The 20,069-nt window shown below is 33.3% G+C and overlaps 1 protein-coding gene across 1 annotated transcript; it reads right to left on the reverse strand.

Annotated features, from left to right (window-relative positions):
• Positions 1-9,124: 9,124 nt before the first annotated feature.
• Positions 9,125-19,808, reverse strand: LOC139482832 (trafficking regulator of GLUT4 1-like). Its single transcript, XM_071266877.1, has 4 exons — positions 19,650-19,808; positions 16,143-16,306; positions 10,496-10,612; positions 9,125-9,287 (listed from the first exon to the last, which is right to left on the reverse strand). Exons 1-4 carry the CDS (start codon positions 19,651-19,653, stop codon positions 9,147-9,149), a joined length of 426 nt encoding a protein of 141 aa, XP_071122978.1. The 5' UTR covers positions 19,654-19,808; the 3' UTR covers positions 9,125-9,146.
• Positions 19,809-20,069: the final 261 nt, after the last annotated feature.

Genomic DNA, 20,069 nt, shown 5'->3' on the forward strand with positions numbered 1-20,069 from the left:
CTGATTTAAAAAAAAACGTGACCACGGCAGACAATGACGACAACGATATTTCGATGAGGTTTGTTCTCCTCTTTCCGGTGATATAAAATATAGCCGTGTGGTATTCCGTTAAGGTAAATCGATAAAATTTGTTGATTGGGCACCCTACTATAATATATGATCATAAAAAAGTTTATAATATTAAAATCTAACAAATAAGATTTGCGTTATTAGCAATTGGCAGATAAATAGATTGATATATATTTGAAGAACTAATATTTATAAACATTAACTATCCTATTTTTTTGATTAGATTCCATCAATATTTTTTTCAGAATGATTAATTAAAGAAACAATAAATACGGTTTCCTCTGCTTAATTTTTACAACTTGACATAAGCGGTCATCTCAAAACCGGAATCTATGACAAGCGAGAAGATTTTTGAAATAATCATTTTCCCTCCTTAGCAGCCATACACCAACTTGACCTACATATGGGGTATACATTTCTCAATTTATTTGGTATTTAAGAGCTTGCTACTCAGACTTAATAAAACGCCAGTGTGTGAGCTAATAGCTATATAGTAATGAGCCACGATTATGTTAATGAACGTCTCGTCCTGATCTACAAGATACCACGAACAAGAATTCCGTAGCAACTTCACAAATACTGTTTGATGGTCTTGAAGTGTAGATTCTGCGTGCTGAAGTTGTTTATCATCTTAATTAAGTGTCAAACTTCTATTTTTAAATATTTTATTTTATATTTTGAACTGTTTGGTTCATTTTTTATTATTCTAGTAGGATGTGGTTCGGTTCTTATACCTCACGCCATTATGTTCTTTTGCAATGATCAATTTTAAAATCTTGTTCTTTGCTTTGGGTTTTGCTTATGCACTGTGTCTGTATGCCATTTTGTGTTTCTTGGTTAAAACAGCTAGTTGTTTTTATAGGGGTTAACAATGTTACAATGTTGACTGCTGTACCATGATTTTTGACGTTTTTACCTATTTTCCCCGTTTTTTTGGCTTACACTTCGTTGTCAATATAGAGGCATTCAATGCGACTGTAATACAAGTGAGAGATTTAGCTAGTCATAAAATCAGATGTTATCCACCATTTTTAACATAAGGAAATGCCAGAACAAAGTCAGGAATATGACAGTTGTTTTTCACTCGTTATATGTGTTTGAGTTTTTTGATTTTGTCATTCGAAAAAGAACTTACCGTTTTACTTTTTAACTTTTTAATATGATTTACTCAAGAGTTCATTTGAATTACTAAAATTTTAGAAACTGTTAAAATCTTGTTTATTATCATGTTGAAATTAAATAAAACGAGTTAATATCAAACGATATCAAATTCTCACTCGTTATTAAACGTAGGACTGTTACATGACAGTTGTCATATGAGATGTATTATCAATCATATATAATGATATCAGAATAAGAGCTGAAGGCTAAAGACTTGAAGTCGATCGAAGGCTGGTTACAGGTGAGATGGAAACTGTCTTGTTTAAGTCTTTGTATAATAATTATACCTTCATAAAAAAAAAAAGAAAAAAACAACGTTTTACAAATAATACTAAATAATAGACTTTTTTGTCTTATATTTTGGAAACCTATTTTCAATTTTGATCAAAGGAGGGACGAAAGATACCAGAGGGACAGTCAAACTCATAGATTGAAAATAAACTGACAACGCCATGGCTAAAAATAAAAAGATAAACAGACGAATAATAGTAGAGAAAGCAAAACATAGAAGACTAAAGACTAAGCAACACGGAACCAATAAAAACTGGGGGTGATCTGAGGTCCTCCGGAAAGGTAAGCAGATCCTGCACCACATGTGGCATCCGTAGTGCTGCTTATGTTATTGCAAATCCGGTAAAAAGTTTAATTTGGTAGGTCACAATCGTGAAAAGAAAGGGTATTGTAGTTTACGACATAAGGTATATATAATGATATTATTTTTTCTGGAACATTTTTAATGGAAATTAATCTTATAGTTCAGAGTTAATTTTCACAAATGATCGTTTTTGGGATTGGCTGGTATAAGTGTTACGTCTTAGACTTTTCTGCAATCATTTTGGAGTAAAAAAGATAAATTGTTTGACGTAGTTCTTAGTTAAACGGAAAGTCCTTTATCAAATGGCAAAATCAAAAGCTGAAAAACATCAAACGAATGGGAAAAAAAAGATTTTGCTTGAAACTACAATAGAACGGTATACTTTACTACATGTTAAAATAACAAAAAGTGGATTAGAGCGATATACCCTAATTTACACTCCGAAAAAAAACCTTTCATTATCAGGAAATTTTAGATTGGATTTTTAGACTATGATAAATTTGCTCATCTAAACGCAGTCAGATCATAATGAAGTGTTTTAACTCCTTTCAAATAGGATAGTGATTCCACAACATATGATAGAATGCATTTCTAAATTCCATTCCTAGTTCCCTCCTCCTTACTCCCATACGAAAATCCGTTAAAAACCTTTCCAGCATATCCTTATTTAATTCCCCCACTTCAACTGATTCCAATCCATTGACTTGCAATTACCTCCCGCAGACTCCAGCTTCCCACCCATTATTCTCTTGTTTCCTTACATCTATCACCCCCTCTTATATAAAAATCACTAACTTTGGTGGTAGAAAACTTTTGATTCTCAGATACACATAGACCGACATAATTTGATGACGTTAATTGATCAACTTTTACTAGAACACTATTGAATGTGGGGGTAATATCTGTTACAACACATATATGGCCAACTTAGTGGCGACATGTCTGTTACAACACATGTATGGCCACCTAAGTGGCGACATGTCTGTTACAATACATATATGGACAACCAAGTGGCGAAATGTCTGTTACAACACATGTATGGCCAACTAAGTTGCAAAATGTCTATTACAACACATATATGGCCAACTAAGTGGCGAAATATCTGTAACATCACACATATGGCCAACTGGGGTGGTGTATCCACTTCAGGATTTACCTTTGGAGTAAGTAGGTTGTAGGCAGAAGAAGATTTTGTTTTTGTAAAATGTTGATTTTCCAGTCAAGTATGTAATGGTTGTTTACCGCCATCTTCTTCGTGATATGTTGATGGTTTATCAGATTCATCTGGCTTGACTTCGGCTGAGGTATATAGCTGGGACCCATGTTCATCTAGTGGACTGTAGTTTGAGGACTCTGCTGCAAAATTTAGAATCATTATAACAAGCAAGAGTCTCACTCATTAAGAGGCTTATAATGATTTCAACAACAAAAAAGTAAAATTAAGCTACAAAGTCGAAAGGTGATTTTGAATGACACAGACAATTTTTAGAAACACATTCATTTTAGTTTGGTTATTGACCACGCTGTGCATATGTTATGTGACTATTGCCGATTAACTTTTATTTCTTGAAACAAAATTGACTATTTCATGGTGGTTAGTTGGTATTGGTGAAGTTAATGTGCCTTGTGAGAATGACCGACGTTTGGTAATACAACGTGAAATCATAGACAATTAAAATCAGAGTCGAACAAACAATCCACGAGTAGGGTTTGATATCAGCACATCAGCGTTGACATACTAGGGTTTACTGTAGATGAACTACATAGACCACTTGACCACCGAACTACCAATATTCAGGCTTTTAATCTTAATCATGGTACATTGTCTAGGTAGTGATGATAAATGTACACATTCTGGTAGTATAAGCAAGGTATAAAAGTTGAACGAACGATACCAGAGGGACAGTCAATCTCATAGATCGAATATAAACTGACGACACCAAGGCTAAAAATAAAATAGACAAATAGTAGGGTGCCAAATCAACAAATTTGATCGATTTGCCTTAACGGATTAACACAAGGCTATATTTTATATCATTGGAAAGAGAGGCCCAAGTCTCGAAATATTGTTGTCGTCGTTGTCTGTCATGGTCACATTTATTTTAATCAGGGTCAAAGATCAAAACAAAAAATCAATAAAAATGCACAGTCATATTTAGATAGCTTGTTTCTCCTACATATATGCGTTTGGAGCAAAATAAAAACTACAAATTTATAGAAAAATATCTTTTGTATCTACATTTAGAACTTATTTTATATTTTTATCGCTACAAATGACTTTAGATTTATTGTTTTGCATATAGGGTGCACATTTGAAATTTTCAAACAGCTGTTAAATAACAGTGACCTTGACCTATTTCAATTTCTAAATTTGAAATTTGTGTATTCAATTCATTAAAAGTAAGATTTTAAGATGTTTTTTAGATCTTAACTTTAATAATTTGTCGAAATCAAAATGTGTTTTGATAATAAGGTGTTCGTCAATTTCTAGGTAAATATCAAATTTCTGTTATTGGGTGTGATAGATTATATATATAAATGATTTGTTTCGAAATTAATGTAATATTAACGTCAAACTTGGTTGAATATAAAGCTCAGTGTATAGCTTTGCTTTACAGGAGTATAAATTACTGCAAACGGAGAAAAAGGGGTTGGGGGTTAAAGTTATGAAAACAAAACGTCCATTAGAAACAGGTGGTAAAACACCCAATCCTACGTATACAGATAACTAAATGAGCAACAATTGGCTAGAGTGATTACGAGTATTCCAAAAATATTATAAAGGAGAGGGTTATATACAGCACCGATGTATTTTACTAACATTGCAAACAAAAAAGGCGTGAAAAACCAAAGGGACATTAAAAACTTATAAAATGAAGACAAGCTGACAACAGCATGGCAAACACATGAAAAAAAAGAACAAATGGAAATAGAAAAATATGATCGAAGCTAGTAATACCTACTACGTTCTATGGTCTCCTGTACTTTAAGCCCACCAACCACGTCAAGGTCAGAGACTATATGGCAGGTTTTTTTTTGTGTTTTTTTTTTACATATCTTTCCCCACTAGATAGATTTTTACTAAATTTCCCACGATTTCAAAATTGTGTAGATGTTTTATTTATTGTTTAGAAAATATTATGGACTGCTTAATTTTCATTCGATAGCTATCAAAGATTCATAAAGTACAAACAGAAAAAATGAAATCTTATACATCGTCATCTTCGTCGTCATCAATGTATCTAACTGCAACCAGACGAGTATTTACATTTTGGCACATGTCATTCGCCTTACATTGGCATACAGCTGTACATGATAGACTTTGTTCAAAGCAAATGCAACCCTTTGAAAACACATATTTCCCCTTACAAGTACAAACTGAATCTTGTAGAAATTCATATGACATCCGACCTTCGAGATAGGCAGGAACAAATAATTCTTCTTTTCCCATCCGAAATGAAGAGGAGAAAGTTGGGGTAGTTTTTCTATATGGGAAGACATCAAATTTATGTCTGGAGTAAATCTCTAAAGGTAGATCACAAGGAAGACGTTTGACAAGGGAGGAATTTTAAATTGTAGCCAATTTTACGCTCAATTTGTTTAGGTCACAATGATCTATTGTGAGTTTTGACTTGAGATAATTTAATCTAACAACAATATCTCGGCCTGTATCTATAGATTCATCGATGTCACAATAAGAAAGGTTTGACAAATCGGTGAAATTTTCTGGGTTGTCCTTCAAGACTAAAAACAGTGCGCTTACTCCTCTAAATGAGAAAGGAAGTTAGTGACAATACTTATACTTAAATTATACAAATGTTTTAAGCTAAACGATAAGTATCAATTGAACAAATAACACAGAAAGCGATAATTTTAATTTTTCGTGTTGAAAATGGCCTGTATGATGAGGTATCTTTGGATACCCTAAGAAACCACAAAATTTTGTAAAACGTGACCACGGGAGCTCACGACGACATTCATGATTATTATTTTCCAGTAGTTTGCATATAAGTATAGCCGTGTGTTATCCGTTAACTTAAACTCGTTAACTAGACATCTTTTTCGACACTGGCCACCCTACTAAAACAGACAAATAATAGTACACAAGACACAACATAGAAAACTAAAGACTAAGTAACACGAACCCCACCAAAAACTGTGCACCCAAACTTCACCAAATGCCTATCTAGACTGTCAACTGCCTATGACTAATGAAGTAACATTTTAAAAGTGCCCTTAGTATGTTATCATAAACAGAATATTGTTTGTCTTTAACTATACATATATTTTAAACTCCGGTAAATCGGTCGCATGTCTGTTTTTGAACTTTTCCTATATATACTACGTATTTTATAGCTTCAACCAGATGACCTTATAATAAATACCCAACTGATCTAAATGATTGTATTCCTAGCATTTTAAATGAACAAGAAAAAACCCTCATTAAATGTACATTCCTTTATCTCTTTCAATTACTTACATTTGTGTATACCCTAAACGAAAATCACTTACAAATGTAATCGTATATTTTCAGTCAGCTGATAATATATATATATATGAGATCAAAGTGGTTATTTATTCTTCAATAAATCAATCAGATAACAATCATAGATTGTTCAATGTTACCTTTTCCGACCCTTTACAATCGTAAAAACTACTGTTCTCATTTGAAATATGGAGACTCGATTGCTTGTTTAACATAGCCAAATCTCATGGTTTTAAATAATACTTGGCATCTAAGTTTTGTAGTGCATCTAGTATATCGTGCAAACATTTTTTACGACTTATAACTATGAGCATCTTACGGGCATTTGGCCGATAATTGCAAGTATATTACGATATGTTTCTATACATTGAATATCCAAGCTTTCGCATGCTAGTTACAAACTATTGAGGTGTTGTAAAGAATAGTTACGATAAAATAACGAGTATTTAAGTGTCCGAATGAATCTGCATTTTTTATTTATTTCCCCAACTCGTCAACAAATACGTAAGAACGCGTGACGAATACATATCTATTTGTTAAATATTTATATTTCACACTACACATAAAATTCTCATAATCACTCGCTAGCAACCATTAAACCAATTGTTTCACGACTATAATGAAATAGTAAGAAACACGTAGGCATTTGTAATCATCGATTAATAACCCTTAACAAAACGGAAATTAACCGCAACAAATCGTTATTTTTTTTTTACAACGAATCATTGAGCAGTTTACAAATGGTAATGTGTTGTTGAGAGTCGTTTACATGCAGTTTACTTACGGATTCTTATCAGTTTTTATGAACAAACAGTGATTGTCTGGGAGATATTTATGAATACTAGCGAGTTACTATCAGATGTTGGCGATTCACACAGTCTCGTACGTTTAGCATGTGTTTGTGAAGGTCGTATAATAAATACCGGTGAAACGAATGTGAAAATATTGTAGAATATCCAAACCATCTTAGTTTTTTTTTTTAAGACGAATGAAAGAAGATTGGTCATTTAGAAAAAAAATATTTATTCGGTAATAGCAATATTACCCCAATGGGCAATTCTATGGTGTAATAATGATAATTTTCTCATTTATAATCTTGTCTAAGTCGACGCTTTTCAAGTTTCTCTCTTTTGTATCAAGATTGGTATTAATTATATAAGAATAAGGTATGATGGTAATGCATTATAAAAAAATCACTAAATTCATATATCACTGCTAATAAATTATTAGAAAAATGTTTACCCATTATTCCAATATGTGAACGGAAAGCCAGTTACCAAGTTGAGGAAGAGGATAGTGATATATATTTTTTGGGGTAAAAAAATACATTTTAACATGTCATTCGACAATAGGATATTTATTTTGTTCACACACTTGACCCGAATATGTGAACTTTTCTTATTATACAGACAAGATTTGTGTGAATGGTTTGTTTTCAATAGGCTTTAAACTAACCAGCCCCTCTAACTTCTAATGCTTTGTCTCTGACCTCCTCGATGTAATATTATTGATTGATATAGTTAAACAAAACATGAATATGATACCTTGTGTGTTATCTAGAACATTAAAAACTCAACAACCACACTTCGGCAAATACAGGAGATCGATTGTTACGTTATCCATATGTTTTATTTGATTTTGATTTTTGTGTTTTGAACACATATTTTGGGCTATTTCGTGGCGGACGGCTTTAAATGATGGAGGAAGCCAGAGTGCCTGGAAAAATCCACACATCTGCGATGGAAAAACTTACTATTCTAGTCAACTAATATTGGAGTCGAGTACACCCGCACGAGCGGGGTTCGAACTCACAACATCCATCCTGCCTGAAAAGTGATTCCAGTAGTTTATTTGAAACTACTAAGACCGCTCGGCAACCGAGGCCCCTAGTTATCCATTAGCAATTTCTTATGCGTTGTGAAAATGTTCCTTTTTTGATCAATTTTAATCAAATGTAGCAAACTATTTATTTGGTTTATGATGTCCTCTTTAAAAACTTTTTTCAAATTAGATCCAATTTGTTAAGTTCACCTGGTTCAAATGCTCTTTTCAATACTAGGCGTTCATCGTCTGTCGTCGTCCGTCGTTGTAGTTGTCTATCGTCTATGTCCTTTTACAAAGATCATCTCCTTTGAAACTAATAGGTCCAATTTCAAAAAACTTCGTAACAGTCACAAATTAAATGGAATATTAAGTTTGGTTAATTTCTCATGTTTACCTTTTATCTTGTTTAACAATAATAGAAAGAAAGAAATTTTGCCAAGTTAAAACAATTTAAAACAAGACTAGAATTACATGCACAAATTAGACAGCATCATCTTAATCGTTAGTCGACTTCTCATTGCAGTCCCAGCTAATTTTTATATAAACTTGACAATATCACAGATAGATAGAAACAATGAATGGCAAAACATTAAATTCAAGATACGATCTACAAATAGGGCATCATTGCTGAAATATTCAGTCAATAAATCTTTATTGTTTCTGTCTTTTGAAAATCAAAACGGAAAGTCCCTAAATAAATGGGGGAAAAAAGCTCTAACACATCAAACAAATGGAAAACAACTGTCATATTCCTTTCTTGATACAGACATTTTCTTATGTAGAAAATGGTGGATTAAACCAAGTTTTATAGCTAGATAAACCTCTCACTTGTATGACAATGGCATCAAACTCCTTTATATTGACAACGGAGTTTGAACAAAACAAAAGCAGATACAAAAATAAGGTAAAAATTGTCTAGACGGCAACATACAATCTATATATAATGTAGTGACACTGAAAACAAAAATATACGTTTTTATTTTATTGCAGAAAAAGGTATTATAAGAGCAGCTATCTCGGCATATTTATTTTGTATAAAAAACAGAGGAAAGAAATAATTCCAAGAATAATGGATGAAATTATCGAAGTCAAAGTCCAACGATTATATCTTCTTGCTGCATCATAATTACATTTTGCTCTTGCATTGGAAGCCTACAAAAAAAAAACAATAATAAACTGTTTTGTTAGTTAAAAAAACATTTCTATGCAACAAATGACGAGCAAGGCAAGTTTTTTTTTTTAAGAAAAAAGATGTTATACTATAAACATTGATAAAATTGTTTCCTATTATTTTCTACAAAAAAAATCAAGCATTTTAGCATAATACTTCTATATTTCAGCTTTTTTTCAATATATAATCAATATCTTTATGAGTCGATTTTAACCTCTATTTTGTGGGCCTGTAATAAAATTCAGATTTTATGTCGGATCATATTAAAAATTTAACTGACCCGATAGCAGATTGAAGGAACTGTTCTACTAATGAAAGTGTATATTAGTCTTTAGCTTTCTATGTTGTGTCTATGTACTATTATTTGTCTGTTTGTCGTTTTATTTTTTAGCCATGGCGTTGTCAGTTTACTTTTAATCTATGAGTTTGACTGTTCCCTTGGCATCTTTCGCCCCTCTGTTACATATTACAAATGTGTCGAGAGTTTTCTGATTGAATAAAAACACAGAGATGTCAGTTTATATGCAGATAACTTCCGGAGTTATGAACTTTAGGCCGTGAATGTTCCAGTATATACCCTGTTTGAGACCTGAATAACATGTAATAAGTGTTTAGACAAAAGTGTACGGTACACTTCAAATGTGATACATTATGTAGAAAAGCAAATTTGTATTCCAAGAAAAAAAGTTTTGTGATGAAATAGATGACCTTTTATATTCACCATCTGTTTTGACCATTACAGAAGATGTAGACAAACTGTTAATTACAAAATTTTATAAGCAAACGATCGCGCGAGATCTTGAAATATGACGACAGAGAAACAATAAAAAACAAAAATTTACTTCATTAATCGAAAATTGTTTATACTTCAAAAAAACACCTTGCTGTCTGAATGCTTTAATTTGTTTTTAAAAAATTGTTGTTTTCTGTTTCTTTTCATTGTCTTTCACAGATCTTACCTAGTACACTTTGAATTCTAATTTTGAATTCATGAATAAAACGCCATTGGAATAAAAACATAAAACCGGACATGATTAAAATGACTTGTATCCATCTGTTTAAAAAATGTTAGAGGGTTTTTAAGCGATAAAAAATGAACATCGAATGTTTTAACAACCATATAAAAAATAGATTTTATATCTTGATTCCTTAATTCTAAATAGTCAAAAGTTGATAGTTCAAAACTTACTTTAATGGCCGTACAGATGGCAACCACACCTAATGGCCAGAAACAGCAGACACATGCACAAATGGCGAAAAAAAGATAGTTTGAATCATCTGGTGGGTATTCGTCCTTCTCCTGTCTCTAAAACATCAAACATGTTACGTTGATGATACGAATCATGGTAAACAAAGTTATCACATGAAATACAACTGGTGCGAGACCCCCAGAATAGTCGACAGATTTAACGTCTGCAAATATTCCTATGAAAATATTACAATCGAGAAAACAACACAAACGGAACATTGACAGCTCATAGAACTATTCTATTATAGAAAGTTCTAACAGCGCGAAAATATGTCGAAAGCAGTTTAGTATGTATGTTAAGAGCACACCTGCATGTATAAATTCCATATAGTGTTAACATGCATACCTTCAGATCTGTTCATTGTGTCTTTTTGTGTCGGGATGTATAGGTACCCGGCCACGTCCACTTGTATTTTTGTCAATCTGATGAGTTAAGCCTTTTTCAACTGATTTTTATAGGTCGTTCTTATTTTATACTGTTATACCACTGTCCAAGGTTAAGGGGAGGGTTGGGATCCCTCTAACATGTTTTACCCCGCCACATTATATGTGTATGTGCCTGTCCAAAGTCAGGAGCCTGTAATTCAGTGGTTGTCGTTTGTTTATGTGTTACATATTTGTTTTTCGTTCATTTTTTTTATATAAATAAGGCCGTTAGTTTTCTCGTTTGAATTGTTTTACATTGTCGTATCGGGGCCTTTTATAGCTGACTATGCGGTATGGGCTTTGCTCATTGTTGAAGGCCGTACGGTGACCCATAGTTGTTAATGTCTGTGTCATTTTGGTCTCTTGTGGACAGTTGTCTCATTTGTAATCAAACTACATTTTCTTTATACGGACGTATATTTGTAACGTCTTAGTTGAGATTCATTGCCACTATGCGATAGTGCAGAAGGTGTGTTACTATGTGAATTCTGAGAAGTGAAAAATTGAAGATTTGACAGTTGATCCCATAATGTAAGTCATAAAATCTAGTCGTATATCTGTGTTTTTGTCGATGAAACATCAATATTTGAAAAAATACCTTAAAGTTTCGGTTAAATAACTAATCTCAACTTTACAGGGCTAAGTGAGACACATGTACTCTCTTAAATGAGGGTTACTTGTTTTCTGGACATCACAAATGTATCCTCAATAAAAACCAAAAGACGTTTCGTTTCATTTTGTAATAATGTATTTAAGGATGTTCACTCCTCTTTCTTTTTTTAAATTTTTGCCAGATTTTCGAAATCCTCTGGTTTTATCCATGTATTGTCATTAAAAAAATTTGCCCACTAACCCCTATTTTTCTTTTCCTAATTTTATTGCATAAAGTTTACTAAGCCAAATTTCAAAATCCTTATTATTTTTTCGTATTTTTTTAATGCCCGCGTCACACTGTTCCGATTTTTATATACGATGGACACCCGAATGCGAAAATTGTAAGTTCGTACGAAGTTGGTCCCGATCTCGTTAAAATACCAAAAAGTGACCGAAGCAAGTACGATGAATAACGAAGTCTATACGAGGGTGCCGAAAGTATATACGATAGCAAAAGATGGACATACGAAGGTTAACCGAAGACGGTATTTAAGCTTCATATCTCAGCCGAAGCCTACAAGATGGATCACGAATGCTATACGTTGGATTACGATGATGGCGCGATGGCCATACGATGTCTAAAAGACGTCGTGTACATCTGACGATGCATTTAAATTATATGCCGAAGGCATCACGCGTTTTAAATTGTTTGATCAATATTGAATATATATTATATTGTACATTTAATTTTTGGTTTAATCATAAGACGGAAGACCGTGAGTATTTCCAGTTACTGAATAATTTGGTTGATTTCTAAAAAAAAAACCGTTTATGTATCAAATATGCGTATTCAATTGATCATTTTCTGCATGTGTCATATACAAATATAGTGTCCATATTTGTCCCCAATATGTTGCATACGCATTGCCTTGTTTGAACTGTCAAATGTGTGCACTTGTCTGAATAATCACCCATAATTATGCCCATGTTTACTGATCTATCTTAAAGGTAAGGTAATGGGTTCGTTGATACCTTTCATCCAAAAAGAGCTCTTTCCAGGAGAATATCATAATAATATAGACTAAAGGAAGGATGTGGGGAAAGCAACAAATGCGGCAAAATATGACATATAGAAAACAAAATGGTTATGGAGTTAACATTCGTGTGACAACAACTCAGACGATACATAAAAACTCAGAATAATGAAGAAAAAGTTGGTTTCCCTATATGGTCCGAGTACACAGTTATTTCGTAGTGCATTTCTTTTAGACAATAAATGAAAATAAAAAAAACCCACCTGCGCTTTCTCAATAATATTTTTACAGTGTGTTGTACTACTTTTGGGACAAATTATATCAAAATTATAGAAAACTTCATCAGCTCTAACTCAAAATATTGACAATTTTGGGTTAAGGGGGTCTTGAAATCTTTTGACAACTTCCGAAGTGCTAATTTTTTACCTTTTTCATCTGGACCTAATCACTACTTTAAGCTGGGGTCACACATTCACGATTTTTACTGCCGTCCTTGACAGGACCATTCCCGATTAAAATTTGTCAAAAGTCTGATCAAGATCCTGTGAATCGTGGATTGAAATTCGATTTGTATCTTTCGCCAGGTAAAATTCGACCGAGTCTGTCACGACTGCGTCCCGATTCTACCGAATGTAATCCGACAGAGATCAGATAGTGACAAGACAGTGAACCGACGCTTACGGGAGTTGTCCGTTCGAAAACTGTCGGCATAATCGGGATGATCAGGTACTGTCGGAACGTAATCCTATCACGGTCCGCTCTATCGCATTGCAAACGGCTTTGTCTGGTCTCAATCGTATTGTATTCTGTTATTGTCGGGACTTCTCCAGATCATTCCCGTTCCACAGGACACCGTCCCGAATACACAGAACATTGTTAGGAATTCGATCCGATACAGCAGAATCTGTCACGACATAGGCACGATTGTAATCTGACTAGACAAAATCGGCTGAGTTTCCCCGAATGTTACGGGACGCACCTAACTGTCGGGGTGCTTTGCCGAACTATTCGGACCCTTCCCGACCAGTAGGAATCTGTTACGAACTAAAACGACTGCGTTCAGACAATAATAGGACATTCCAGATAATTGAGGATACTAATCCGACTTTTTCACTTTTCGTGTCGTATCGCTGTCTGATCTCAAACGGGAGCAATAATCGGCAATGTGTGAACCCCGCATTACATTAATATTTATGACCCAAATTTTTTTACAGTGTCATTTCACCCCCCAACTTGCTATATATATGAGGCATAAAAGATGGAGAAATAAATTTGGAAGGGGTATAACACAAATTGGCAAGTAACACACTGTCCACACTAAGGACTATAATCAAAGGACGATAACTGTGTACTCGGACCATATACGTGTACCTGCAGTGTTGGTATACGAGGCGCGTTTATGATTTTTATTATGTTATTTGATATGAAAAATTGACAAAAAATAATATTTTATTTGTAAAAGTAAATCCTGAGCCTTTAATACCTGCTCTTTTTGCTCCATTTGAATTAATAGAAACAACGCTGTCGCCTTTCTTGTTCTCATGGAATCATATGATATGAGCTCCATGTTTTGTGAACGTCTTTCTTAACTGTCGTATTAGACTGACCAGTGCATATCGTGCATGGCACTTTAAATGTATTTAAGCGCGAAAATTAACTTACATTTAGCTGGATTTATTGCCGTCGTAGTTCCATCTTGTCACCTTCGTACTTTTATTCGATGGCATCACGACGGGATTACGAGGTCTTCACGAAGTCGTGTTGCCGTCGTCAGACCTTCGGGTAGATTCGTGATTCATTCGCGTAGACATCGTAATGTCAAAACTGCCCGATGGAAACGATTGAAACACGAATGCAATACGATGTTCAAAGATGCATTCCCGGTGACATTACGATTGTGAGGATGGTGATACGAACTCAATACGAACCCTCAACATCGGACGCACCTTCGGGGATTTTTTAACATGTTAAAAAATTTAGAACCCTTCCCGAAGTTGTCCCCGAAGGCTAGATTGCACTACGATTAGCCCGATCTCGATACGATCAGTCCCGATTTTGAAAATTTCTATAATCGTGTTGCCATCGGCGTAAAAATCGGGACAGTGTGACGCGGGCATTATCAAAACATGTGCCAATGTTAAATCTAAGAAAAATCTAGAGATAATTATTTCCCGCCAAATTTTCAACGGCTTATATCTCGAAAACGAGCACACTAACCCTCCATGTTTTCTGCTTTTTTAGTTTCTCTATTCACATATACTATCATTTCATAACAGTCTTTTAAAAAGCTTGTTATTTTCAAACAGAGTAGCAAACATCCTTAAGAAAGTTCTGTATGCAATTTATTTATTAACAATGAGTACAAAGCTAGTCGGCCAGTAGGTGTGCACAATAAGTATCCATCCAAATACTAAATGTCTGCTGAAATATCAATCTACCAAATTCAACAAATTTGTTCACCTTAAACAAGAAATTAATTACATTCCGTAGAACATGCGCTGCTTTCATTATAGTTCATTGTTCTTGACTTTGAGAATGTAGCGGGATTAAAAAACAGAAAAGTGTTTGTACTTTTTTTATTCAAACGTCACTGGTATTTCTTTTTTAAGTTTGACTACAGTTTTTTTAATCCTTGTATCTATGAAGAGTTTATTCATATATAGTAATATGTACTATTTTGATGGAAAGAATGTCATACGGTATATAGAACTTTGGACAATTTGTGGTTGATTGTTCTAGACCTGAGTTTTTGAGTTTTAATGATTTATTGAACAGAAAGACAATTGTGAGTTAAAACCATAATAAGCTGCACAAAATATCAACGTGTGTATGTGTATGGCGATGCAAACTGAATTTAAACTCCAAAATCCAACCGATCAAGAATGTTTTTTTAAAAATATCACACAAAGCCTCTCATCATTCATAAAAGAAAAACAAAAAAAACTGAATATATTTCTTGCTACTACAACGAAATCTTACTTATCGATTATGAACGTGGGATTTGAATCTATATAAAATGAGTATAATGAGTTCCTTCTAGTTCGTTACAAATTCCAGTTCTGTTTGATATATAGTTTTAAAACATTTTAAGATCACACCATTAACGTAAACGAAGAATAAAAACCTTGTAAAACAATTATAGAAAGATTAAAAACAACTTACCAGTAAACACATGAATAATAACTTTAAGTTTAAAAAGAAACGTTGATATAACTGGAGATTTTTATACTATACAGCTTTAGTTATGTGGAGCAGTATTTACCCTTCCGGAGCACATGAGAACATCCTAAGTTTTTTTTTGTTGGGTTCGTGTTGCTTAGTCCTTAATTTTTCTATGTTGTGTCTTTTGTACTATTTTTTGTTTGTTTGTCTTTTTCATTTTTAGCCGTGGCGATTTCAGTTTGTTTTCGATAGATGAGTTTGGCTGTCCCATTGGTATCTTTCGGTCCTCTTCTATTTCATAAGCGCATTGTAGTGCATATCTTCAAGCAAGGGCAAATCGTTACTATGTTTTTCATATACAAATTATTAACCTTTCCAGAATAAATCTCCACTATTTGAGTCTCAGAAACACTTGGGAAGACGGAGGTAGATGTCGTTGATTGGTCTACATTTACTGGATCGTTATTGTATGTTGGTTGACATGACTGGGGCCGATCTTGATTCAGTGGAGTTTGACTGTAGTTAGAGGACTGTGCTGCAATAATTAAAAACTATAATTACATGTTAGTATCGTACTCATTCAAAAGATTATGAAGGGTAAACAAAGTACCAGGACAACCTATTTAGCTACAAAGTATAAAAGTAAGTTTGAATGACACAGACATATTTTGAAGCACAAACAGCTTATATTGGTGGAGAATCCGGAAATACCACCGACGGCAATACAACTTGCAATCCTAGTCAATTAGGCAGCAACCATTTGATTTTCTGGGGGGGGGGCTATGGTTTTTTTTTCTGTGCAAACTTTTTTTTTCGCCTTCGGCGAAGAACAATCTATTTTTTTAGCGACAAACCGAAGACAATTTTTTTCTTTCAATTTTAGCATTACATATAGTGGCAGCTAAGGGTGAAACAAACAATTTTTTTTACTCAGGGTCCAAAACAAATTATTTTTTTCACCAAAACCGGGAAACAAACTTTTTTTTCCAAAAAAAACCATAGCCCCCCCCAGAAAATCAAATGGTTGCTGCCTTAATAATCTGCCATGAGCGAATTCGTCGTCTCTGATTAATATGTTAGTGCTTACTGCAGATGAATTACTTCGACCACTTAGCAACCGAGCTCCTCGCTACTCTATTTGGTCTTTTCTGTTATTCATTCATAGCATATGTTCCAAGTATATACATATAAAGAATAAAGAATAAAGAAACATTATAAGTTAAATGGTTTGCTACTGACCCCCTACGGATCCATAAAGTGTTAGTAAAATCCATAGGGGTGAGGCGGTAGGCCGAATCTCATATGTATTTTTTTCGCAATCTATGGTCCGTAGGGGGTCAGTAGTGAACCGTATAAAGAATTTATCGCACGCAGTAGTGTTTCTGCTGCGTTTTGTAGAAAAATAAATAAAGAAACACAACAACATAAATAGACGCATCCCCATTAACAGGAGACGTGACGTCATGAACCCCTATAAAATATACAATCCATCTATAGATCAATAGGGGGTCACCACGTGACGGTGTTAAACCAATCACAACACAATTACCCGTGGTGCGATAAAAAGTGATATAATATGTAAACAGATCTCACTATTTTGCAAACTGTTGAATTATGCCTCTGACTACTGAATTAAACTATTGAAAGAACAGTGAGTATTATATTATCATGTCATCATTTTATTTTGTTTTAAGTAAAACTTATATTTCATAAACAGTCAGTCCTGTTTAAGTATTTGAAGATATGCAAATCACATAAAGTAAAATTTTATCGGGTTACAAACTTTCTTCATGTGAATGCCATAGTTTAGAAATTTGTGATTAGTATTGCTGGATCAACTCTCTTTTTTAAATAATTTCAACCACAACCAGATTTAAACAATTAGAAAAAGTTGATTAGCTTACTCGTTATAGACATTAACATATTGAAGCATATCCCACCAATTTGGGTTTTTTGACGAATTAGACGAGATTTGTAATTTTGAAAGGAGGCAATATAAATGATGAAATTTCCAGCATAACAATATTTTCTTCTTGAAATACAATTTGTCAAAGAGTATCAGATTACAATTAAAAACCACTTGTTCAGAGAACAATTGAAGGTCTTTCCACCACAAACAATATATTTTGATATGAAAACATTGAAATTCAGTTTAAATGTCAATTCCTATGGCTTTATGATGTATAAATATGAATTTAAAGCAAAGGTCAAAATCTAGACCATCGAATTTGCTTTTGACCTTGACCTCAATTACAAGGTCATAAACCAAGAACCTCAAATAAAAAAACCTTAGGTCTGTAATATGTATGGATAATGAGTTATATCACTTTACTCATTATTCTAAATATAAAAGGGGAGAAAACAACCATTTTCTGCCAGGGTCTCCTCGCAATCAAAATTTAAGTTTTACGACATGTCGCAACTAACAATTAAGTGAAAATAATTTGTCGATATCTTATACGGTTTTTGAAAATAAATGAAAATAAGCCAAAATCAAAATTTAGAATATGACCTTGAACTTTGACCTTGACCTAATTTTCATTTTTTTGGGACCAAGGACCTCAAATCTAAAGACCCTAGGTCTCTATCACTTATGGCTTACTATTTAGAAATGCATATCACTCAATTCAAATGGAAAAGGGGGAATAACTCTCATATGGAGTCTCCGTAAAGCTTCTGTCCAAATGAATATCCTAATCCTTAAGATGTAACGAGCAATTTGGTAAAAAAAAATTGTCGTAATCATTTAGGGTTGCGGAGGAGTAGTGACCACAAGAAAAACATTGTTTGGGGAGATAACTCTTACCAAACGGAAAGTATTTTGTTACGCGGTTGTAAATTTTTAAAGCGTATAAACTATACAATATACGATATCATATTTCAAATATCTAAGCGACATCTTTTGGAACATCAATACTACCAAAGATAAAAAAAATTAGGCGGAAGAAAAAAAATAATAATTAAAAACCAATTGGTCAGAGAACAATTGAAGGTCTTTCCACCATTTAAGATCTATTATGATATCAAAATTTTAAAAATAGTCTAAAATGTCCATTCCTAAGGCTTTATGGTGTTTAAATATGAATTTAAAGCAAATATCAAAATCTAGAACGTCCTATTAACCTTTGACCTTGACCTCAATTTCAAGGTCAGAAACCAACGACATCGAATCAAAAGACCATAGGTCTTAAATATGTATGGTTAATGAGTAATATCACTTTACGCATAATTCTTATTGTCTACGCACCCTTTCAACCAAAATGTATAAGTTACTACATGTCCCAACTAACAATTTTGTAACATTAATTTGTCGATATCTTATAAGATTAATGAAAATGAGTGAAAACAAGCCAAAATCAAAACGAGCAATTTGGTAAAATAAATTTGTCGTAATCTTTTACGGTTGCGAAGGAGTAGTGGCCACAAGAAAAACAGTGTTTGGGGAGATAATTCTTACAATGTTAAGTTTTTTGTTACGCAGTTGTAAATTTTTAAAGCGTATAAACTATACTATACCATATTCCAAATATCTAAGCGACATCTTTTGAAACATCAATACTACGCAAGAAGTAAAAAAAATTAAAAAAAATAATCAGAACAAATTCAATAGGTCTTTCCACGGAAAGGTGGAAAGACCTAATAATCAGAACAAAATCAAAAGGTCTTTCCACGGAAAGGTGGAAAGACCTAATTATGATCAAAATAACAATAAAAATAAGATCGATTGTAACATGTTTCTTCTTGATAATGATGCTTAAGTCGGATTCATACATGTTTTCTCTCGTTTGCATCAAGATATGTAGTTAGATGAAAATAAGTATACAAATGTCACATTTACCACATATATCACTTTTGATAAATTCTTAAAAAATATTTACCCATTATAACAGTATTTGTACGCCAAGCAAGTCAACAAATTGAAGTAAACAGATATATCCCTCTCTGGCGGTAAAACATAACTTTACATTATTTCATTTGATAATATTTCTTTTCTCCAACCTCCTGACCCGAATTTGTGATATTTTCTGATTATACTGACAAGATGTTTGTTAATGATCTGATTATAATAGGCTGTTATACTAGCCTATCCTTCCAAATTCTAAAGCTTTTGTCGCGACTTCCGTGTTTTTACAGAGAATGATATTGTATAACACACCTGAGCAATTGATCATTTCAATAGATAAATAAAAACATCAATAATACGAGTAAAAGGATAACCGATTGTCCTGTAATATTTTTTTTAATTTACAGACTGTAAAACCAATGTTTATTTTTATGATGCACCCTTCAAATTATTG

This window comes from Mytilus edulis, chromosome 7 (genome assembly GCF_963676685.1).
Source record: "Mytilus edulis chromosome 7, xbMytEdul2.2, whole genome shotgun sequence".
NCBI classification, from domain to species: Eukaryota; Metazoa; Mollusca; class Bivalvia; order Mytilida; family Mytilidae; genus Mytilus; species Mytilus edulis.

Excerpts from the sequence above, each read along its gene's own strand:
- LOC139482832 (XM_071266877.1), bottom strand. Across the intron at positions 10,613-16,142 it reads TGGAGATTTATTCTGGAAAG|AGACAGGAGAAGGACGAATA; the intron begins GTTAATAATTTG and ends TTGATGTTTTAG. Across the intron at positions 9,288-10,495 it reads CCATCTGTACGGCCATTAAA|GCTTCCAATGCAAGAGCAAA; the intron begins GTAAGTTTTGAA and ends TTTTTTTTGTAG.